This window comes from Lipotes vexillifer, unplaced genomic scaffold (assembly GCF_000442215.2).
Source record: "Lipotes vexillifer unplaced genomic scaffold, Lipotes_vexillifer_v1.1 scaffold1093, whole genome shotgun sequence".
Classification (NCBI taxonomy): Eukaryota; Metazoa; Chordata; class Mammalia; order Artiodactyla; family Lipotidae; genus Lipotes; species Lipotes vexillifer.
The window spans coordinates 501,383-526,708 of NW_006774793.1; the positions used below are offsets into that span (position 1 = coordinate 501,383).

General features: G+C 38.8%; 1 protein-coding gene and 1 pseudogene across 1 annotated transcript; one reads left to right on the forward strand and one right to left on the reverse strand.

The window, feature by feature from the left end:
- Window positions 1–1,293: 1,293 nt before the first annotated feature.
- LOC103070079 (40S ribosomal protein S24 pseudogene) lies at window positions 1,294–5,270 on the reverse strand (annotated as a pseudogene).
- Window positions 5,271–14,299: 9,029 nt separating this feature from the next.
- On the forward strand, window positions 14,300–23,891 carry LOC103070343 (olfactory receptor 4E2). Its single transcript, XM_082930856.1, is given in 2 exon segments — window positions 14,300–15,292; window positions 23,712–23,891. Coding segments are annotated over 2 exon segments (1,173 nt in total).
- The last annotated feature ends 1,435 nt before the right edge of the window (window positions 23,892–25,326 follow it).

Here is a 25,326-nt window from a genome sequence, read left to right on the forward strand (position 1 = left end):
CTGACCAGGGATCAAACCTTCACACCCTGTATTGGAAGCCGAAGTCTTAACCACTGGACCGCCAGGGAAGTCCCTGAGCAATTATTTTAATGCACAGATCAACTTCCCCCCAAATTTTGAGACTTTTCATGTTCCTTACTTGCACCATTACTTTACAGATATTTTTTCAATTAATTCATGGAGTATTTGGCGAGTTTCTCCTTTCTGCCACATACTTTACTATGTGGGTAGAAAAATGAATGAGATATTTCCTTTCCTTCAAGATGTGCATAGTTGTACTTTCTTGCTCCTTAAAGGCCACTTTATGTTTTTTGGTTCAATCTCTGTTAAGCAGAGAGTGTAGGCTTAACAGAGAGTGTAGGCTTTGGAAAATTCAAATCCTATTTCAACCAATCGTTAACTGAGTAACCATGAGTAAATTAACTCAATCCTGCTAACATTTTGGAAAGCAGTTTGACAGCACTGCATTTTGAGTCATAACCTTTGAGTTAGTAAATTAATTTCTAATAATCAATTTCTAAAAAACAATTTTTAAATATTGGAGCAGTTATAATCATGCAAAAGAATTTGTCGAGCTAATATTGTTGTTCTATGTACTTTTTAAGATATTTTAGATACTTCATTGAACAAAACATACAAAGGTTCTTGCCCTTATGTAGTTTATATTCTAGAAGCAGGTGACAGACAATAGTAAACAATAGACTAATTAAATAAGTAAAATACATAGTATGTTAGAAGGTGATGGGTGCTTTCAAAAAGTAAAAAAGTAGATCAGGGTAAAGGGGATCAGGAGTGCTGGGGATTCTGGGTGAGTTTCAGTTTTCTATAAGATCATCAGCATAAGCCTCATTGAGAAGGTAATATTTGAGCAAATACATTAAGGGGGTGAGGGATTGACTATGGGATCTGGGGGAAGAGGTTCGAAGCAGAGGAAGTAACCAGTGCAAAGGCCTTCAGGTGGGAACGTGTTTAGAGTATCTGAGGAATAGGAAGGAGGTCAATATGATTGGAGCTGAGTGAATGAAGGGGAGGGTGGTAGGAGATAAGGTTAGAGCTGTAATGGAGAGCTGTATCATTTAGGGCCTTGTAGGATACTGTAAAGACCACTTTTACAAGATGTGAGATGGGGAGCCATTGGAAATCTTTGGTGGAATGACATGATCTGACCTAGATTTTTTTTTTTTTTTTATGTAAAAAGTCTTAGTTTATTAACTCTCTCATGAAAAATCTGCACAATCACCACAGACACAGTCACTGCAGAGTCTTTACTCCTTCTGTTGTCCAATCTCCAGCTCACTTCTTTTTGCCAGCACCAACATTGGCCTTTGCAGTCCCCCTGACTTTCTTCATTCTGTTCTTGCGTTCCTTTCGCTGTTTTCTCGAGGTCTTTTTCTTCTCGTACAGGCCATGTCTTGCAAGCCTGTGTTTGGGCTCATTCTTCTTTGCGTAATCCAAGGTATCGTAAATCATGCCAAAGCCAGTTGTCTTGCCACCACCAAAATGGGTTCGGAATCTGAACACAAAGATGACATCTGGTGTGGTCTTGTACATTTTGTTTAGTTTTTCCCGAATTTCTGTCTTAGGTACTGTTGCCTTCCCAGGATGAAGGACATCGATGACCATTTGTTTCCGCTGAAGTAGTCGGTTGGTCATGAACTTCCTTGTCCGGATAGTTACCGTGTCGTTACGTGGGAACGGTTTCAGTCGTCGCAACACGCCCGGGCGCTGCCGACACCCTCTTCTCCTCCTGGGCTGCCTTCACCGGCGAACCGCCTACCCCAAATTAAGCGTTCAAGTGCGATGTGTCTCTCCTCACGCTACCCCACCCCACCCCACCCCACCCCACCCACTAGACTCCACGAAGCCGACAAACGCAGCAGCCGCTCCCGTAGTCCCCATTCCGAGGACTCCGAAGCCCGGCATGTCTGGGTCGACAGCGCAGCCCGGACTCCCCGCCGGCGGCTCCCCGGCCCTCGGCAACCGGCCTACGTCAGACACGGCCAGGGAAGAGCAATCGGGCTTCGGGCGGCCGTAGTGCTAACGGCGGGAACAGGGGACGGAGGATGGCCCAGATATGCGTTGGATGATCCCTGGATCCGCAAAGACTCACCATAATGGCTGACCTAGATTTTAATAGGATTTCTCATGGTTACGTTGAGAATAAATTGTACTATTATTTTTAACAGTGAGAAACTAGAAACATCTTGAATGGCCACAGAGGTGGAATGTATGCAATGAAATGTCATTCAACCATATACTTATAATACTGAGAGAAAAACAGAATGTAGAATTACATGTTTGTAATACAATTAGAACAAATTAAAGACAACAGTAATATGATAACAGCAATTAAATTAGTTGTGGGATTATGGGTATTTTTCCCACTCCATTTTCCACTATGTGGCTTTCCTAATGAGAACATGTATATAAATATATGACACCAAAATGGGTGTGATGTCAAAGATATAGGGTGAACCGAGAGAAGTTAAAGACCAAAAGCCTTGGTTCAATGAATTATGGTTGGAAGATATTAGAGACCTAGAGAGGCAAGCGAATGAGATGGAGGCTTGGAGAGTAGAGAAAGGAAGGCGTCATGGGGGCCTTGAAGGTCAGCATTTGTGTGCTGCTAATGTATATGTACTTGGAGGTTCTCAGTTCTTCAAGTCTCAAGCTCTCTGTGAAGTGGTGGTAATGACGGTAGCTGGGAGGAGGGTGAGCCAGCATCTGCTAGGCATGTCTGTACCTGGTAGTTTTTCTTGTTCTTTTTAACACTAAGTCTTGCTGGGTTCTTTGTGGGTTTCAACAACTTCGCTTTCTAATATCCCATCAAACCTTTGTTTTTCTAGGAAAGACTCTATGACAAATTATTGTTGGTGTAAGAAAGAAGTACAACCATCATGACTTCCTGGGGTGAGGGAGTTTTGATGAAGGGCCTAGGCAGAAGGGATGCTTTAAAACATTTATTTCCACCATTGAGCTCCTTGCTAAAAAACTACAAGTACTTTTAAAAGAAGAACTTGTTATTATATCAGAGAGAGTAGGCATTCTTCTTTTTCTAATTTTCTTCAGTGTTCATAGTAGAATGTGGGCATCCTATTCCCATATTATCTCTATGATTAATTTCTCAACCCTCCATTTATTAAGAAACTACTCTTTACTTGTGGTTGCCAAGGGGGAGGCAGGGAGGGAGAGGGATTGACTGGGAGTATGGCGTTGGTAGATGCAAACTATTACATTTAGAATGGGTAAACAACAAGGTCCTACTGTATAGCACAGGGAACTATATCTAATCTCCTGGGATAAACCATAATGGAAAATAATATTAAAAAAAAGAATGTCTCTGTGTGTATAACTGAGTCACTTTGCTGTAAGCAGAGATTGCCACATGGTAAATCAACTCTACTTCAATTAAAAATATAAAATAAAATCATAAAGAAACTAGTCTTTAGTAGATTAAAAGATTAAATCTCTGAAGTACAAATAAAAGTTTAATTCAAGGCTTAAATTTTGATACATTCAATTGTGACTTTAAAAATGAAGCTGGGCTTCCCTGGTGGCGCAGTGCTTGAGAGTCCGCCTGCCGATGCAGGAGACGCGGGTTCGTGCCCCGTTTCGGGAAGATCCCACATGCCGCGGAGCGGCTGGGCCCGTGAGCCATGGCCGCTGAGCCTGCGCGTCCGGAGCCTGTGCTCCGCAAATGGGAGAGGCCACAACAGTGAGAGGCCCGCATAACGCAAGGAAAAAAAAAAAAAAAAAAAAAATGAAGCTATTTTTTTTCCAAAGAATTTTTTTAAAAAGCTCTACTAAGTCAATAAAAGAGACATTTTAACACTAATTTTTACTTGACCTCAATGATTTGAATTCAGTATTTTCTATTTAACATCCTTAGTTTGTAAGCCCTGATTCTTTTTTTCTACATTTGAAAGTCCCAATCTGCCAAATTATTCATGGATCAGTCCATCTGTGAGTTCACTGGATGACTCAAGGAATGAGTGAAATTTAGTGTGTTTACAGCAAGATAGCACTGCTCAGGTGTCACTAATAACTAAGAATAACAATTCTTTGTGTGTACATTTCTTCCCTCCAGGTTTATTGGCCATTCCAATGTGCCTCACTTCTCCAAATTTTTGATTATGCTTCCTAAGCCCTCCAGATTTTTTTTCTTACCTTCAGAAGATAGAAAAGAGAGAAGAAAAAATATACAACAAAACAGATCAGCATGATGGTGGGCAAAGAATGGAAAGGCTGAAGAGAAGTAGAGAAAGATGTAATGGGAAGGTTAAGGAGGTGCTATGCATCTTTTCAGAAGAATGAAATCTTAAAAAACCGGGAGAGTGTTAAATTTACTTCCAACTGGCAGTATATACTTGTGGTTAGCTTTGACTATATATGTTTTTCTTTTTATGGATTCTTTAGGGCAGAGCCCCTGCCTAGAATTTCTTCAGGGGCTTCTGTAGTTCTGGAGCATGGAAGTCTTAGTCACTGCTGAACTTATTACCACCTGGGTGTTGGGATCTCATTCGCTGCTGAACACAAGTTTTGGGGATGTAGTTGTAAACAAAGCAGATCTAGTTCTTACCCTCGAAGGGTTTATATTTGGAGAGGCAGACAATAAACATGGATGCAAATAATTCAGATAATTTCAAGTGTTTATAAGTGCTACAAAGAAGATGGACTAGGATATTGTGTAAGTGGGCAGTGTTCTTCTGGTTATAATCGTCTGCAGGGACTCCATGAGAGGGATCATATTTGAGATCAGACCTTAAAAATGAAAAAGAGGGAGTCCTGTGAAGTCTGCGGGAAGAATGTTCCTTGGGCACAGATCCTGCTGGGGCATTCACTAAATATTGTTTGATTAGTGACTCCTCACTTTCTTTCATCTGCTTTTTCGTTGTCCTGGTTTTAGGCTGCCTAGAACATGAGATACATTTTCCCTCTTGGGGTCTTTTGGGATGGTGTTTTGCAGAGAGCTCTTAGTTATAATAAATAGAACAGACTCTCTGTGTGTGACAAGTGCCAGGCAATATGTTAAACACTTTTATAACAGTTCATGAAGTAGGTTTAGTATTTCCATTTGTACACATGAGGAAACTGAAGCCCAGAGAGGCTAAGTCATTTTTCCAAAGTCACCTAATCTCAGAGTCAAAGTCTCAGCCCATCTCTTTTTAAAACCAGAGCAAAACCACTTTTTACTAATACTGTCTAGATTTCTCTGGTGCTAAAGATGCAATAACTACCTTCTGCTGCCCCTGGGAACAGCCTAAGGACATCAAGGGGATTACTGTGGCTTTGTGAATTTCAGCCAATCCCAAGACTCAGTGCTTTCCATTAGATTTTTCTTAAGTCAAATATATGAGCTTCAATTTTTTTTCACCATCTTTATTGTAGTATAATTGTCTACAATGATGCATTAGCTTCTGCTGTATAAGAAAGTGAATCAGCCATACGTATAGACGTATCCCCATATCCCCTCCCTCTTGCATCTCCCTCTCACCCTCCTTATCCCACCCCTCTAGGTGTTCACAAAGCATAGAGCTGATCTCCCTGCGCTATGCAGCTGCTTCCCACCAGCCATCCATTCTACATTTGTATATATGTACATGCCACTATCTCACCTTGTCCCAGCCCACCCCTCCCTCTCTGCATGTCCTCAAGTCCACTCTCCATGTCTGTGTCTTTATTCCTGTCCTGCCTCTAGGTTCTTCAGAACCATTTATTTTTTAAAGATTCCATATATATATGTGTTAGCATATAGTATTTGTTTTTCTCCTGACTTACTTCATTCTGTATGACCGACTCTAGGTCCATCCACCTCACTACAAATAACTCAATTTCATTTCTTTTTATGGCTGAGTAATATTCCACTGTATATATGTGCCACATCTTCTTTATCCATTCATCTGTTGATGGACACTTAGGCTGCTTCCACATCCTGGCTATTGTAAATAGTACTACAATGAACATTGTGGTACATGACTCTTTTTGCATTATGGTTTTCTCAGGGTATATGCCAGTAGTGGGATTGCAATGGTAAATGGGAGTGTTTCCTTAATTTCTCTTTCAGATTTTTCATCTTCATCATTAGTGTATAGGAATGCAAGAGATTTCTGTGCATTAATTTTGTATCCTACTACTTTACCAAATTCATTGATTAGCTCTAGTAGTTTTCTGGGAGCATCCTTAGGATTCTCTATGTATAGTATCATGTCATCTGCAAACAGTGACAGTTTTACTTCTTCTTTTCCAGTTTGGATTCCTTTTATTTCTTTCTCTTCTCTGATTTCTGTGGCTAAAACTTCCAAAACTAATTTGAATAATAGTGGTGAGAGTGGGCAACCTTGTCCTGTTCCTGATCTTAGTGGAAATGGTTTAGTTTTTCACCATTGAAAACGATGTTGGCTGTGAGTTTGTCATATATGGCCTTTATTATGTTGAGGTAAGTTCCCTCTACGCCTACTTTCCGCAGGGTTTTTATCAAAAATGGTGTTGGATTTTGTCAAAAGCTTTTTCTGCATCTATTGAGATGTTCATATGTTTTTTCTCCTTCAATTTGTTAATATGATTTACCACATTGATTGATTTGTGTATATTGAAGAATCCTTGCATTCCTGGGATAAACCCCACTTGGCCATGATGTACGATCCTTTTAATGTGCTGTTGGATTCTGTTTGCTAGGATTTTGTTGAGGATTTTTGCATCTATGTTTATCAGTGATATTGGCCTGTAGTTTTTTTTGTGTGTGACATCTTTGTCTGGTTTTGGTATCAGGGTGATGTTGGCCTCGTAGAATGAGTTTGGGAGTGTTCCTTCCTCTGCTATATTTTGGAAGAGTTTGAGAAGGATAGGTGTTAGCTCTTCTCAAAATGTTTGATAGAATTCGTCTGTGAAGTCATCTGGTCCTGGGCTTTTGTTTGTTGGAAGACTTTTAATCACAGTTTCAATTTCAGTGCTTGTGATTGGTCTGTTCATATTTTCTATTTCTTCCTGGTTCAATCTTGGAAGGTTGTGCTTTTCTAGGAATTTGTCCATTTCTTCCAGGTTGTCCATTTTATTGGCATATAGCTGCTGGTAGTAATCTCTCATGATATTTTGTATTTCTGTCGTGTCAGTTGTTACTTCTTTTCATTTCTATTGATTTGAGTCTTCTTCCTTTTTTTTTTGATGAGTCTGGCTAATGGTTTATCAATTTTGTTTATCTTTTCAAAGAACAAGCTTTTAGTTTTACTGATCTTTGCTATCGTTTCCTTCATTTCTTTTTCATTTATTTCTGATCTGATCTTTATGATTTCTTTCCTTCTGCTAACTTTGGGTTTTTTATGTTCTTCTTCTCTAATTGCTTTAGGTGTAATGTTAGATTGTTTGAGATTTTTCTTGTTTCTTGAGGTAGGCTTGTATTGCTATAAACTTCCCTCTTGGAACTGCTTTTGCTGCATCCCATAGGTTTTGGGTCGTCGTGTTTTCATTGTCGTTTCTAGGTATTTTTTGACTTTCTCTTTGATTTCTTCAGTGATCTCTTGGTTATTTAGTAGTGTATTGTTTAGCCTCCATAAGTTTGTATTTTTTACAGTTTTTTTTCTATAATTGATATCTAGTCTTACAGAGTTGTGTTCAGAAAAGATACCTGATATGATTTCAATTTTCTTAAATTTACCAAGGCTTGATTTGTGACCCAAGATATGATCTATCCTGGAGAATGTTCCATGAGCACTTGAGAAGAAAGTGTATTCTGTTGTTTTTGGATGGAATGTCCTATAAATATCAATTAAGTCCATCTTGTTTAATCTGTCATTTAAAGCTTGTGTTTCCTTATTTGTTTTCATTTTGGATAGTCTGTCCTTTGGTGAAAGTGGGGTGTTGAAGTCCCCTACTATGATTGTGTTACTGTTGATTTCCCCTTTTATGGCTGTTAGCATTTGCCTTATGTATTGAGGTGCTCCTATGTTGGGTGCATAAAGATTTACAATTGTTATCTCTTCTTCTTGGTTTGATCCCTTGATCATTATGTAGTGTCCTTCTTTGTCTCTTATAGTCTTTATTTTAAAGTCTATTTTGTCTGATATGAGAATTGCTACTCCAGCTTTCTTTTGATTTCCATTTGCATGGAATACCTTTTTCCATCCCCTCACTTTCAGTCTGTATGTGTCCCTAGGTCTGAAGTGGGTCTCTTGTAGACAAAATATATATGGGTCTTGTTTCTGTATCCATTCAGCCAGTGTATGTTTTGGTTGGAGTATTTAATCCATTTACATTTAAGATAGTTATTGATATGTATGTTCCTATTACCATTTTCTTAATTGTTTGGGGTTTGTTATTGTAGGTCTTTTCCTTCTTTTGTGTTTCCTGCCTAGAGAAGTTCCTTTAGCATTTGCTGTAAAGCTGGTTTGGTGGTGGTGAATTCTCTTAGCTTTTGCTTGTCTGTAAAGATTTTAACTTCTCTGTCGAATCTGAATGAGGTCCTTGCTGGATAGAGTAATCTTGGTTGTACGTTTTTCCCTTTCATCACTTTAAATATGTCCTGCCACACACTTTTGGCTTGCAGAGTTTCTGTTGAAAGATCAGCTGTTAACCTTATGGGGATTCCCTTGTATGTTATTTGTTGTTTTTCCCTTGCTGCTTTTAATATTTTTCTCTGTAGTCAATTTTTGATAGTTTGATTAATATGTGTCTTGGTGTGTTTCTCCTTGGATTTATCCTGTATGGGACTCTCTGCGCTTCCTTGACTTGATTATTTCCTTTCCCATATTAGGGAAGTTTTCAACTATAATCTCTGCAAATATTGTCTCAGAACCTTTCTTTTTCTCTTCTTCTTCTGGGACCCCTATAATTCGAATGTTGGTGTGTTTAATGTTGTCCCAGAGGTCTCTGAGACTGTCGTCAATTCTTTTCATTCTTTTTTCTTTATTCTGCTCTGTGGGAGTTATTTCCACTATTTTATCTTCCAGGTCACTTATCAATTCTTCTGCATCTGTTATTCTGCTATTGATTCCTTCTAGAGAATTTTAAATTTCATTTATTGTTCAACGCTGTTCATCATTGTTTGTTTGTTCTTTAGTTCTCCTAGGTCCTTGTTAATCATTTCTTGTATTTTCTCCATTCTATGTCCAAGATTTTGGATCATCTTTACTATTATTACTCTGAATTCTTTTTCAGGTAGACTGCCTATTTCCTCATCATTTGTTTGGTCTGGTGGGTTTTTACCTTGCTCCTTCATCTGCTGTGTATTTCTCTGTCTTCTCATTTTCCTTAACTTACTGTGTTTGGGGTCTCCTTTTCGCAGGCTGCTGGTTCATTGTTCCCGTTGTTTTTGGTGTCTGCTCCTAGTGGGTAAGTTTGGTTTAGTGGGTTGTGTAGGCTTCCTGGTGGAGGAGACTGGTGCCTGTGTTCTGGTGGATGAGGTTGGATCTTGTCTTTCTAGTGGACAGGACTGCATCCAGTTGTGTGTTTTGTGGTGTCTGTGAGCTTATTATGATTTTAGGCAGCCTCTCTGCTAATGGGTGGGGTTGTGTTCCTGCATTGCTAGTTGTTTGGCATGGGGTGTCCAGCACTGGAGCTTGCTGGTCATTGAGTGAAGCTGGGTCTTAGTGTTGAGATGGAGATGTCTGGGAGAGCTCTCGCCGACTGATACTACGTGGGGCCAGGAGGTCTCTGGTGGACCAGTGTCCTGAATTCGGCTCTCCTACCTCGGAGGCTCAGGCCTGAAAGCAGGCCGGAGCACCAAGACCCTGTCAGCCACACGGCTGGGGAAGATGGGCTATGAGTTTGGTGTCCACTACTGACCTGTTGTAGCTCTGTCTCAGCTGTCTCCAAAGGTCACCCAGACACATTGGGTTATTCCACCATTCCTCAGAACTTGCACATGCCAGTGTGGGATTTGTAGTTGTCCTCCTGATACTCTTCATTGAAATACCTTGCATTGATGGTGGTGAGAGATATGCTAATAGTCTTGGTTCTCTTCAGTTCAGAGACTGGGACAGTCTGAGCCTTCAAGTGGCCAAGTCAGGAGCAGCCAGCCAATGGTCCCAAAGTGATAACATGTCAGATTCCAAGAAGGCTTTCTGCAGCACCTGAGCAGTATTCCCAAGCAGCCTATCTGCTCAGCTGCAGCACTCTGACCGGGGAACTCGGTGGGATCCTCAAATGAGGATTTCTGCCGGCCCTAGAGCCTGACTTGCCCACCCAGGCAAGGAGTTGAGGAGAGCATCTACTGGCCCCGTCTCACCAGAGGAGCAGACACCTGGAAGCTGGGCGGCCAACAGCACAGGGGATGTGGTGGGTGGGCAGGGCTGACAGCCTCCTGAGAAAAGCTGGAACCGGGTGGAGGGTTCCTGTGCTACTGCCTAGGTGGGGGGAATTAATTCAGAGCCAAGGCTGAGGGTAGTTCCCAGCCCACCCTGCCTGGAAAGGCTGGTGTTACCCCACCCAGTCCTGCTAAGGCCTGAGCTTCAATTTTTTTTTTTTTTTTTCGGTACGCAGGCTTCTCACTGTTGTGGCCTCTCCCGTTGCGGAGCACAGGGCTCCGGATGCGCAGGCTCAGCGGCCATGGCTCACGGGTGCAGCCGCTCCACGGCATGTGGGATCTTCCCAGACCGGGGCACGAACCCGCGTCCCCTGCATAGGCAGGTGGACTCTCAACCACTGCGCCACCAGGGAAGCCCTGAGCTTCAATTTTTAATGATGCTCTTCAAAGCCAGAGATTCTTCCCATTCCTTGGTTTCTCTATTGATCTTTTTGACAGGAGACCTACACATCTGCTACAACTAGTCACAGAGAAAAGATGCATCTAGCTCCTATTTTACAGTTCAGAAAACTGAGGCTTAGAGGGTGACGGCCAAAGGTCATAGTTATTTGAAATCACCACCGTATGTGCTCTTATGAAGAGCCTCTACCCTCTCCTTCTTAGCTGAAAGCAAAACAGCTCTTGGTTCTCTGCTACTAATGCATTGCTCACCAGGAGTTTATGAGAAAAGTCCTCCCCATCTTAAGAATATTGCTTTATAAGAAATACAACCATATTAGGGACTTCCCTGGTAGTGCAGTGGTTAAGACTCCAAACTCTCAATGCAGGGGGCCCGGGTTTGATCCCTGGTCAGGGAACTAGATCCCACATGCATGCTGCAAGTAAGAGTCTGCATACCACAACTAAAGAGCCTGCCTGCCACAATTAAGACCTGGCCAAACAAATAAATAATAATAAAATTAAAAATATTTTTTAAAAATTAAAAAAAAAGAAATAAAACCATATCATAAGCTCTTAGATGTGGAGAAGGAAAAATGTACTCATAATCCCATGAAGTCAGCATTTTCATTTCCTTTCTGTATTTTCCCCCCATGCATGCTTTTAATACTTTGTTTTTAAACAAAGTAGCCCATGCTTATATACAAATTTGAACAATTACAGAGTATAATATAAAAATTAATAAAATGCTACTAGTGTTCCTTTCAATTGTATACTTCCACAGGTAACCAGTGTTAAAATATGTGTGTATTCTTTAGCACATATCATCTTTCTTTTTAGGGATAAATACATACAAACAGAATTCATGAATATATATATGTTTGAATATGTATGTAAGTTCATATTCATATATATGTGTATATATATTTAAAATCTCTTTTGATTCCTTCCTTCCTTTGCTCCTTTGTTTATTCCTTCTTTCTTTCTTCCCTCCCTTCCTCCCTCCCTCCCTTCCCTTCTCTCTTGGTTCACAATATATTTATAGCACGCTCTTTTCACTTAACAATATATTGTTGACATTTTTTGAAGTTAATAGTTTGCCATCCTGGCTGTATGCTGGAATCACCAAGGAGCTTTAAAAGTACTAATGGGTCCAACCTCCAGAGATTCTGAATTAATCTTCTGAGGTGAGGCCTGAGCAGCAAAATTTAGAACCCCCCCCCCAGGGTGGTTCTGAAGTGCAGCCACATTGAGAACCACTGTTTAAGTCATTATACATAGATCCAACTCATTCTTATTAATGGCTATATAATATTCCATACTGTTGCTGTACTAAAATTTATTTACCTATTTTTCTTTTGATAAACATTCAGTTTATTTCCATTACCTTGTTTTGCTAACATGTTTCAATAAACATATCGATATATCCTTAATTCCTGATTGCTTTATTTCTATGAAATACAGTCCTAGAAGAGGGATTCTTGGGTTACAGGTATGAGCATTTAAATTTTTAATAGGTACTGCCTGATTATTTAGCAAAAAGCTCTTAATAAGACCTACTTCCAGTAGCAGTCTATACAGTGCTCAGTTCCTTACACCTTTGCCAATCTGAAGAGAGATGAAAGGTATTTGTTTGCTTGTGTTTTTTCACCTACTACTGAAGTTGAGCATCTTTTTATTCATACTTATTTGCTATTTGCATTTCTTTTCCTGTGGCTTGCTTATTCATATTTTTTTGGCCATATTTAATTGCCATTTGTCTTTTCTTGTCAAATTTTAAGAGATTGTTGAACACTAGGAATATTACTCTTTTTGATCATATGTATTGCAGCATTTTCTCTAGTCTACTATATGTATTTTGATAATTTATATGGCACTATGTATATTTAAAATTTTTGGGACTGTATAAACAAATTTTTTCTCATTTTTAATTCTTTGTAATATTCAAATATTTTTTCATATTGGTAATCCTTTGTTATTGCCATTTCTAATGGCTGCATACAGTTCATTATATTCAAGTTATATATTTAAATATCATTATATATCAGGTTTGCTATATTCATTTAAGCTTCCAAAAAATATTCCATGACTGTTGTTTTAAATAATGCTCTAATTAATGTTTTCTTGCATTTAGCTTTTTCAATAGTTTGGATGCTTAGGAAATTCCTACAAGTGAAATAATTAGATCAAGATATAAATATATATTTTAAAAATTTTATTTATTTATTTTTTGGCTGCATTGGGTCTTTGTTGCGGTGTGCAGGCTTCTCATTGCAGTGGCTTGTCTTTGTTGTGGAGCACGGGCTTTAGGCGCGTGGGCTTCAGTAGTTGTGGCATGCGGGCTCAGTAGTTGTGGCTTGTGGGCTCTAGAGCGCAGGCTCAGTAGTTGTGGCTCACGGGCTTAGTTGCTCCACGGCATGTGGGATCTTCCCAGACCAGGGCTCGGACCTGTGTCCCCTGCATTGGCAGGCGGATTCTTAACCGCTGTACCACCAGGGAAGTCCCTATAAATCTTTTTTATGGTTTGTGGTAAATGTTTCCTAAACTCTGTTATAGTTTTCGGCCAGCCAATCAGTATAGAAAATTACAGGTAATATAACTTTAGTGTTTACACAATAATATCTCCTAGGGGACAAATCATATTACAGAATTTAAAAAATAGGTTTTTAAAGTCAGTTATTAGCTCCATTGTGAAGAAGGACTGGATTCTTTTGCAGGTTACCTAAGAAGGTAGGTTCAGTTCAAATAAAAATATCTTTCGCATAACTACTGTGTGCCAGAAGTCATGTTACGTGCTGCAAGGGATAAGTCATATGTGGCTACTGCTTTTCAAGAAAATTTCAATTTAATGGGGGAGCAAAACCAGATATCTTATTTTATACTTTCTTTTATAAAAAAGAAGTATGAAGGGGAAGAGATGGGATTTGATTGCCTCAGTTAAGTTTTCTTAAAGGTACTGCTCTTTGAGGTAGTCTTACAGGATGAATAGTGTTTTAATGGTCAGTGATGAGGAGAGTAGAGTTGATTAGAGGGTGTGTTTTCTGAGCAGAGGGAACAACATAAATACAGACAAAGATTTTGGAATGTAAGTTGGTGGAGGTAGCATGGCTGGAGCACAGTAACTCGCTTGGCTGGAGAGAAGATGCCATACTGGAAAAATAAATGTGCAGTAGATTGTTGCAGGCTTTGAAGGTACTTTTAATTTGATAGGAAGAATGAAATAGTGAATGATCTTAGCTGGGAGTTGTATTTTGGAATATTAATTTGGTGTTACCTGTGGATTAGACTGAAATGAAAAAAGCCAGCTACCTAGTGGCTAAGGGTTTGGGCAACTTATTTATTCTTGTAGAGCCCACTTATCTGCAAGAGAGGAACAATAATGCTTATGCCATGGTGCAGTTATGGTTAAATAAGATGGTGTATATAAAGGGCATGGAATGGCTCCTGATACATACTGGGTATATTATAGCAATTGTTATTAAATTGATCTTATATTCTATATACCTTGATAATAAGCAACTCAGATAGAAATGCAGAGTCACTTCAATTAGTTCCAGTCCTATAATATTAAGGCTAAATTAGCGTTCATGTTTTCCCCCCCAAGATCCTTTGGAAACTCATTGGATGGATGTTCTAAACCAAGCAAGAGTGACTCAATTTGTCTTCTTGGGACTCACTGGTAACTGCGTGGTGGAAATACTATTTTTCATGGCATTCTTAGCCATGTATGTGCTAACCCTTTGGGGGAACATTCTCATCATGGTTACCGTAGTCTTTACTCCACGCCTTAGTACACCCATGTATTTCTTCCTGAGCAATCTGTCCTTTATTGACATCTGCCACTCATCTGTCACTGTGCCCAAGATGCTGGAGGGTTCGCTTTTTGACAGAAAGACCATTTCCTTTGACAACTGCATTGCACAGCTCTTCTTCCTACATCTGTTTGCCTGTACTGAGGTCATTCTGCTGACCATTATGGCCTATGATCGTTACACAGCCATCTGTGCTCCATTACACTACCCCAATGTGATGAACATGAGGGTCTGTGTACAGCCTGCCTTTGTGTTCTGGTTGGCGGGTACTGTTCACTCACTGGTGCAGAACTTCTTGACCATTCGTCTACCTTACTGTGGCCCCAACGTTATTGATAGCTACTTCTGTGATGTTCCTCCTGTCATCAAGCTGGCCTGCACAGATATATGTCTCACAGGAATGCTGATTGTGTCCAATAGTGGAACCATTTCCCTCTCCTGTTTCCTGGCTTTGCTCGCCTCCTACACCATCATCTTGTTTTCTCTTAGAAAACAGTCAGCTGAAGGACGCAGGAAAGCTCTGTCCACTTGCTTAGCCCACTTCATGGTGGTTGCCCTCTTCTTTGGACCATGTATCTTCATTTACACTCAGCCAGACACCAGCTTCTCCAATGACAAGCTGGTATCTGTCTTCTACACAGTGGTCACCCCTTTGTTGAATCCCTTCATTTACACCTTGAGGAATGAGGAAATACAAAGTGCTATGAAGCATCTCAGACAGACATGAGTTTTTTCATGAAATCATGTATACTATGGGGTTGGAATTATAGATATTATTATGGTCATATCTTTAATGAGAGTAAAAGTAAGAAATCAAAATCGTTAGGTGAAATGGCATGGAGCAGGGCAGACTTCTGCACTGAAGAGAGTGACTTGTTAACTATTACTTAAATAAAGGAAAAGATCATATTGTAATATGTAAAGAAAAAGGATCTGGAAAAGTTTAAAGAAGACTTCTAGTTACACCAGTAAAAAAACACACAGACTTCAGGGCATGGTCTCAGTTTCAGGAACAGGTAAAGTTGTAAGAGAACCTACTTTTTTGATTTGTATTGTTCTTTAGGTTATTGCCTCTGGGAAGCTATACTCACACCTGTGTTTTATACATTATAGTGGTTTTAATCCTGCTTTCAAATATAAATATTCTCAAGGTGTTTAAGCCTTATCCTATTTATATTGAATTAAATTTAGTCACTTTGAAACTGATTCTCTCATTTCTTTCTACATCTATTTTGTACTTTTTGTAGTACTTTGACAAAATCAAGATGGAGATGTAGTAGAACTTATTTTTGTATTAGAACTTATTTAAAATAAACTTTATTGATATAGAAATTAATTACACAAAATGTACTCATTTTATTGTACAGTTTGATAAAATTTGACAAAGGTATACCCATCTAACTACCTCTTTAATCAAGATATAGAACATTTCCATCACCCCAAAAAGTTTCTTCAGCACCTTCCCAGAAATCACTTTATTCCCACCCAAGAGCCCAAGCATCTGATTTTTTGTCGCTGTAAATTTGTCTTTCCTATAGTTTCATATAAATTGAATCATACAGTATGTACTCTTTTATGCCTGACTTCTTTTGCTCCGCATGCTGTTTCTGAGATTAACCCATGTCTTTGTGGGTATCAGTAGTTTAATCCTTCTTATTGTTGAGTAATATTTTATTGTATGGGCATTCTACAATTTGTTTATTCATTAACGTATTGATTGACATTTGGGTGTTTCTAGTTTTTTTATAATTATGAATAAAGTAGCTATAACATTTATTTACAGGTTATTTTGGATATGTATTTTCATTTCTCTTGGGTCACTAGGAGTAGAATTATTGGATCACATGGTAAGTGTATGTTTAACTTGTAAGAAACTACAAGACAGTTTTTCAAAGTCATTGTATGATTTTATACTTTCATCAGAAGTATAAGAGTTTAACAACCAACAATGGGAATTGTCAATCTCTAATTTCAAGCATTCTGGTGAGTGTGTGTGTAGTTTTATTCTTCATTTCCCTAATGATTACTGTTGAGAATCTTTTCATTTGCTTATTATCCTTTCATATATCTTGTTTTGTGATGTTCCTATTCAACTATTTTGCTCATACATTATTTTTTGTCTTCTTGTCACTATGTTGTAAGAATTCTTGGTATATTCTGGATATAAGACCTTTGATGGATATATGTCTTGCCAATATTTTTATTACTCTCTGGCTTGCAGCTTTATTTTCTGAATGATATATTTTGAAGAGCAGAAATTTAAACTTTAAGTCCAATTTTTCAATTTTTACTTTTACAATTGATCCTTTTTGTGTCCTAAGAAATCTTTGCCTACACCAAAGTCTTGAAGATTTTCCCATTTTTTTCTAGAAATTTTATAGTTTCAGCTTTAAATTTTAGGTCTGTGATCCATTTTGAGTTTACTTTGTTATATGGTATAAGATAAAGGTTGAGATTCATTTTTTCAATCTATTTAGTTGATCCAGCACCATCTGAAAAGACTATTTTTTCCCCATTCAGTTACCTTGACACCTTTGTTGAAAGTCAGTTGACCTTTTGTGTCAATTTATTTTTGGATTCTATATTCTGTTCCATTGACATATATGTCTATATTTAAATCAATAGCACGTTGTCTTGGTTACTTTATAGTAAATCTTGAAGTTATGTAGTGTGAGCCCTCAAACTTTCTTCTTTTTCAAAATTGTTTTGCTATTTTAAATTCTTTGTATTTCCATGTAAATTTTTGTAAAAAGCTTGTATAGTTCTACAAAGAATAGTGCTGGAACTTAGATTAGGATTGCATTGAATCTATAGATCAGTTTGGGAAAGAATAGACCTCTTAATGATATGCAGCCTTTCAATCCATTAACATGGTATATCCCTTTATCTATTTAGGTTTTCTTTAATTTCTCTCAGCAATGTTACTCATCTTCATTTGTAATCACACATATTAAATTAAATTTGGCCCCAAGTACTTTATGTTTGTTGATGTTATTGTTAATTTAATTTAAAATTATTTATTGGTAGTGTATAGAAATACAATTAATTTACATACAGTTGACCCTTGAACAATGTGGGTTTCAATTTCATGGGTCCACTTTTGCTGGATGTGTTAATTAGCTTGATTATGGTAATCATTTTACAATGTATACATATATCAAATTACTAGATCATGTTGTACACTTTAAATATATTAATTTTTTTGTCAATTAGTCCTCAATAAACCTGGGAAGAAGAATGAGAAAGCAATGCAGCCCTTTTGACATCTTGATTTTAGTTCAGTGAAATTTGTGTTGAACATCTGACAGAGCTGTAAGAGAATAAATTTATATTGGTTTAAGCTTCTAAGTTTGTGGTAAAGTTGTTATAGCAGCAATAAAAAATCAATACAGATATGCTTATATGGGATTTTTTTTGCCCGATAAAGGAAGCGTATGTGCCTCTATGAAAAAAACTACAAAGCTCTGCTGAGAAAATGTGAAGAGATAAAGATGTATACATGTCGCTGTAAAAGAATAAAAAATTGTTAATATAACGGACCTTCTTAAATTGATTTATAAATTTAATTTACTCAACATAAAAATTCCACAGGACTTTTTTGGGTAAAATTTTCAATAATATTCTAAAATTTATATGAAGAAATAGGTGAAAATAGTTAAGAAGGTGCTTGGATTTATATAATTTCAGAGTGCTAATTTCCTGAATTAACTAATATCACTCTTTGGGAGAAGCGTAACAATTTATTGTCCAATGGGCAAGTCCAAATCAAGAAGACTCTATGTCAAATTCCTTAGGTAAAGAGAATGATGATGTATTGTGACCAAAGGGAGCAGGATTAGAGGACCCTATAGATGGTCAGAGAGCTGCCATATAAAATAGTTATATCAATTTTAATGGAAGTAATGGAATGAAATAGAATATGCTTAATAATAAAAATATATCTAATCTTTCTTTGATTATCTGAAAGGAATCAGAATTGACTGAGGCCTTTGGGTTATTATTCTACCAACTTCTGTTAACTTGTAGAGATAATGCTTATGAGTACTTTAGGGAATTGTGTTCCAGATAATATGGTCATCCACATACACAACACTGAGGGAGTGACTCACTAACTCTGGCTAAAAGGTAAGAAATGACTGAAATGACAGAAAGTACTCAAAAGAACAAAGAATAAGAAGCAGTTTAAATCCGGAGCCTGTGCTCTGCAACGGGAGAGGCCACAACAGTGAGAGGCCCGCGTATCGGTAAAAAAAAAAAAAAAAAAAAAAAAAAAAAAGAAGCAGTTTATTAAACTGTGGGATGCTCATGAAAATATCTAAACACCATTACATGCAAATTGACAAACAAATGTAGCATATTGTCAATCCCCTCCAATTTTCATATATAGCCCAAGTCAAAATCAGAGCTTTATGTATTTGTGATGAAATTAGGCCCAGATATCACTACTACACACACCTGAAAAACTGAGAAAAATGATCTAATTATCCCTCTACATTCTGGACTTTTATATGTATAGATTTTCATACTCATTAGTACCTTTTAAGCAGAAGTAAATTCCTAAGGCCTTATTTGTTTATTTCTATTATGGCAATATTAGTTACTCTATTGCAGAGAAGATGATTGTAACCTGAGGAATTCAGCTGTCTATTACAAAGCTGCTGAACAAATTTCTATATGATAAATAATGATCCTCGTCTCCTCTTTAAAGTAAGTCAACCACAGAACCAAGAGTCAAGATATCTTCATTTTACTCTTTACTCTTCTATTTATTTAATGAACACATTTTATCTTATCCCTGAGTCTAAAAAGCTATTTCTGTGAATTGGAGAATAAATGCTTTTTTTTTTTAACATCTTTACTGGAGTATAATTGCTTTACAATGGTGTGTTAGTTTCTGCTTTATAACAAAGTGAATCAGTTATACATATACATATGTTCCCATAACTCTTCCCTCTTGCATCTCCCTCCCTCCCACCCTCCCTATCCCACCCCTCTAGGTGGTCACAAAGCACTGAGCTGATCTCCCTGTGCTATGCGGCTGCTTCCCACCAGCTATCTATTTTACATTTGGTAGTGTATATATGTCCATGTTACTCTCTCACTTCGTCCCAGCTTACCCTTCCCCCTCCCCATGTCCTCAAGTCCATTCTCTATGTCTGCATCTTTATTCCTGTCCTGCCCCTAGGTTCTTCAGAACCATTTTTATTGTTTTTTTTTTAAGATTCCATATATATGTGTTAACATACGGTATTTGTTTTTCTCTTTCTTACTTCACTCTGTATGACAGACACAAGGTCCATCCACCTCACTACAAATAACTCAATTTCGTTTCTTTTTATGGCTGAGTAATATTCCATTGTAGAGAATAAATGATTTTAGCTCCCTGAAGAGTTGTGAGGATTAATGTGATTGAAGACCAGCAGTTTTAGAAATTTTGCAGCAACTATTAAAAAAAAAGCAAACATGACATTGTTCCATTGTTGTTGCCATGAAACGTTGTCTTACTTACTAGCACATTGCGGGTGTTCCTTTGTGTGGCTGATTCCTGCACAAGGCGGTTCCATTTGGGTTCTTTGATGGGCTATATCTCCTGACTGTCTGCCCATTTCCTATAATAAAAGCATTTATTTCATACAAATTCCATAATTCTCAAATTCCATAATTCTCAAATTCAGTTTAGTTATTCCACCAACCAATCCCAATGAATGTAACTTTATACTATGCAGAGAGTTACCTTTGGGAATGAGACTACTCTATTATTAGAATTTCGACTGCAAGTTGAACTGTTCTGCCAAGAAAACCTTACAGAACACATTTCCTGGCAAAAGTACCATAAAAAATATGACATGGGTCATGTGACCCCCACGTTTATTGACCACACCCGTACTGATTGCCTGGGAAATCCCACTGCATTTAAGCATGTCCTTCTCACTGATGGAGTGAGAGTGAACTACTGGGTCCCATTATGCCATGCTTTTTGTATACAGTTATGTGAGACACTGTTGCCTGGAAGACCCTCTTCATATCCAGTTATCCAATCCACTCAGCATACACCACTCAGAGTACAATGTATCACAATGTTACAATGTGTGTCACCATAACTAGACTCAAGATACTGGATTATAGACCATGTTTTGCTCAACCTGGTATTTTCTCCCAGCCATTAGTGTGATATTGTTTAGTAATAAATGCTTAGTTGAATAAATTCTCTACATAATAACTAGAATAATTTCATTAAAACACAAATTGTATCATGTCTTTTCTGTGCTTGCACCATTCTGATGGCTTCCCACTGTACTGAAAAATATTCCAAACTCCTTGAGAGGGCATGAAAGTAGTCTTTTTACTTCTCCAATATCATCTCTCACCATTCTCTGCCTCACAGTCAAAGCTGTAACCACACTGGTCTTTTAATTCTTGGTACAAGTCAAGGTCTTTCTGAACATAGATCTTTACACCTGTCATTTCCTCTGCCTAGAATGTTCATCACCTCTCTTTTCTCATGGTTGGCTCTTTTTCATCTTTCAGATCTTAGCTTAAATGCCATTTCCTCAAAGAGCTCCTCCTTGTCTAACCAATCTAAAGACAGTCTCTTCTATAACTCTCTAACAGCATTGTCCTTCATGGCATTTGTCATGATCTGTAATTAAAATTTGTTTATATTTTTGTTTTCTATTCTCACTAGACTCTAAGCAACATAAAAGAGTGATTATACGTTTTATTTATGATTATAAACCTAGTACTTAGCACATAATAGGTGCTCAGTAAATATCTGTCAAATGAATGGATAATAAGATATCCCCATTTCATTGTTTTTTTTTTTTTTTTTGCGGTACATGGGCCTCTCACCGCTGTGGCCTCTCCCGTTGCGGAGCACAGGCTCCGGACGCACAGGCTCAGCGGCCATGGCTCACGGGCCCAGCCGCTCTGCGGCACGTGGGATCCTCCCGGACCGGGGCACGAACCCATTTTCCCTGCATCGGCAGGCAGACTCCCAACCACTGCACCACCAGAGAAGCCTGGCTGTAGTGTGTTTTGAACAATTCTTCAGAGGAGGCTGGATAAAACCCAGGAAAACTTAGAAAATCTGTAGCGGGTAAAGGGAGACTTGCTTCTCTTCCACCTTTGAGTTGAGGACAGACTTGCTCATTCTTAAACTGGAGGTCAAGGTCCAGGCCTAACAGCGTCACTGTCTTGACTAGATTATCCTCAGTTCTTTCTAAAGTCCAATTCTGTTGTCTGACTTACTGGACCACAGTAAAACAAAAGTAGTTGCTTTTTTAAAAATTAGCTTACCTTTGACCCAAGTATCACTAATTTTTATAAGAAACGTATATATTATATAGAGTCCCAAGACCTTAGCTCTTAAGGGGAGTTGACCTAATCTATTTTTTATTTTTTAATAAATAGAGAAAACAAGGCACAGAGAAGTAAAGCAACTGGCTCAAGTTCATAGAGAACTGGAGAACTGGAGTAATAGCTGGGTCTAGAGCTTGGGCCTCTTGACTTTTGGTCCAGTCTTTCTCTACCACCTCTCTGACCTGAATTTTTGTGGTGACTGGCATAACCGAAGTATTAAGTAAAATGTGTCTCAGTGACCTCTCTCTTCCTCTCCTAGGTGTCCTGGGTTGGCTTGAGTGGGCATCTGTGGGGAGCCTCTCTTCTCTAGCTTGCCTCTTACGTGCCACTGCCTCGACGTACAGCCTTCCACCCAAGCAAGCTGTCCTCTTGGTTTCTTGGGCACTATCATCCTACGTTACCTTCTTCCCATCACTGATGACTACAGGTTCTTCATTTTGTCCTTCAAGATCAGGCTTTCTGCCAGACAAATGAATCAACTCCACACTGGTTATGAAAAAAGGATAGAGAAAACTTTTCTCTTCTGCTCCATCACCCTTTCTTCTCAAGTATTTTCTATGTCTGATTATGCTGTTCTGCAGACAATGGCTTTTTTGTTGTTTATAGCAGAGAGACGTCTAATGGCAGTGTCAAATCAGAGAACTAGCAAAGCAGATCTATGGCAAAGAAGGTATTTTGGGAGGGAGAGAAGTCTTTTAGTTATCATTTAAGTTAAACTCATGGTATCTAGTGCTTGGATTAAACTAATATTTATAGTAATATCATAATGTAGCTATGGATTGATTTTACTATTTAGAAATTCTTCTTAGGGTGTTCACTTAAAGTTTTTGCTCCAGAAAACTACTTTAAATGTTTGATGATTTACATCTGTTACCTTTGTAATTTATTAAGCTCTAAAAGGATGATTGCAAAAGTGAAAGCTGAAGAACTAACCAAAAATGGAGCCAGGGTTTATTTTAAAATCAATATGAAAAATTTCACCTGCACAGATAGAAAAGCGTGTGCAGATTGAGCACTAGGTCTGAAACGATGACTGTTCCCTCATCAGAGGATATGGATATACATTTTTTTTTTTTTCGGTAAGCAGGCCTCTCACTGTTGTGGCCTCTCCCGTTGCGGAGCACAGGATCCGGACGCGCAGGTTCCGCGGCATGTGGGATCTTCTCGGACCGGGGCACGAACCCATGTCCCCTGCATCGGCAGGCGGACCCTCAACCACTGCGCCACCAGGGAACCCCTGGATATACATTTTTAACTAAGCTTTTTCCATCACAATATATTTTTTTCTATTTCTGTGGAGCCTCAGGAAAAAATGTTCAGAAAAATGCACATGTGTTCAACTGCAGTAGAAATCTGGTGTTAGTTTATGTCAAAAATATGGTTCACACATCAAAAAATCTAGTGTCTACTGCATACATTTCAGAAAAACAGAAGAAAACAGTTAAGAGCAGAAACAGTAAATCTAAAACGTCTATCTCCCTCCTGGCACTCCAAAGGCAAAAGCACTCCAGCAGGGAACTGGAAGGAGATGATGAGGTCTGAGCAGAGCCTAGGCCCTGGCCACAGAGACAAGAGACTGCCACCAGGGAACCCCTGGATATACATTTTTAACTAAGCTTTTTCCATCACAATATATTTTTTTCTATTTCTGTGGAGCCTCAGGAAAAAATGTTCAGAAAAATGCACATGTGTTCAACTGCAGTAGAAATCTGGTGTTAGTTTATGTCAAAAATATGGTTCACACATCAAAAAATCTAGTGTCTACTGCATACATTTCAGAAAAACAGAAGAAAACAGTTAAGAGCAGAAACAGTAAATCTAAAACGTCTATAAAACTCACCCTGGGTTGTTTCTGACGCTCTCAGCACCTCCGAAGAGACCTGAATTATCAGTCTCGTAGTTTCAATAACATGAGTATTATTTTCTGGAAAGAAGAACAATTTCCCGAGACCGAGCAGGGGCGAGCTCGGCGGTCCGAGCCGCACAAACGAGAGAAACGTGCCACTCGCGAGGCGTCGCGCGCGCCCGGGACAGGGAGCCAATGAGAACGCTGGGAGAGCTCGAGACCCGGCCCTGAGGGCGACGGCCGCGAACCGGCTCGAAGATGAGCGTCGCTGGGCGGGAGCGCGCGGAGCGGGGCGGGCGTGGAGCGTGCGGAGGCCGCGCGCTGCCTCTCAGAGGCCGGACTGCGCTGCGGAGAGGCGGCGATGGCAGCGGTAACTGGAGCCGCGTCCGGGGTGAGGCCCAGGGACGCCTTTGAACTCTGCATCCAGAAAACCTAAGATGGAAGAAGAAAGGTCAGAGACATTGACTAACCTGGAAACAGGGACCTCTTTGGAACTTTGCTTTTATCCACAGTAGCTTTTAAAAGTATCATCGAGTGAAAGTGATTTCCTCGTCTTATTTTGCTTATTGGGAAGAACCAAGGGATTTTATGTTTCCCTTTAGTTTTGCATGAACTCCATAGGAAAAGGAGCCCTTAAAGGGTTTGGGAGTAACAAGAAGAGAATGAAGACAGACAGGCTTGTGCGCGCTCTCTCTGTTTTCCCTCTCCTTCAAAGAAAAGAATTTACAATGCAACCTTGTAACAGCTGCTGCCCAGCTTTAACCACCAAGAGAAAGTAAATAAAATAAATACATAAATAAATAAGAGAAAGTAAATAAACCACCATTAAAAAAAAAAGAAATAATTTATTTTTAAGTTCGACAAATCAAATAACCCCATTTACCTTGATTTTTTCATAAGGAAGTTAAGAGCCCTCGAAGTTCCCTTGGGTCTTATTCACAGTTTTTGGTAATAATTCACAGCAGATATATTTGGTGGTATTTTACCAGAGGTACTTCAGCATTTCTGCAAAATCACACCTTTGTACATATGTTATTATCATGTTGTTCAATATGTAGAGCATATAGATCTGCACTAAGATTTTCTAGAATTGGTTCTCAGCAAACTGAAGATGTGGTGTAGGAATGATATCTTTTTTGCACTTTGTCAGGCTGTACTGATGGTTAGAAGGGATTAAAAGCCACTACCGATCACGTTTGCAGGCATGCTAGTTTACCAGGACACGTCTAACGCAAAACCTGACCTAATTATTCAGAACCAGTGTAACTGAAGCATCCTGTTTCCTTTGCAGCACACTCTCTAGGTGTAAATTTTGTCTTGCCAGTTTCAGATGGATTATCCCACCTTCAAGTACTGAAGGGAAATCTGTAGAGAAAGAAAGCAGCTGGGAAGGGCAGCTGCAGTGTTAGTGTTGCTCTACCTGACTTATATAGGCCTTATGGGAACTTTTAAGCGATGACATCAGCTTTCCCTAGTCCCTAGTTAGAAAAAGTTAATTCTTTGGGAATCGAGGTTACAGGCTTCACAGTCATCACTAAAGGCATTTAATGGGAAAGCGGTACTTCAACATCTAAATCTTTAGGATGTGTTTATATGTGATTAAATGAACTACTATTTAGCGATTACTTACTATG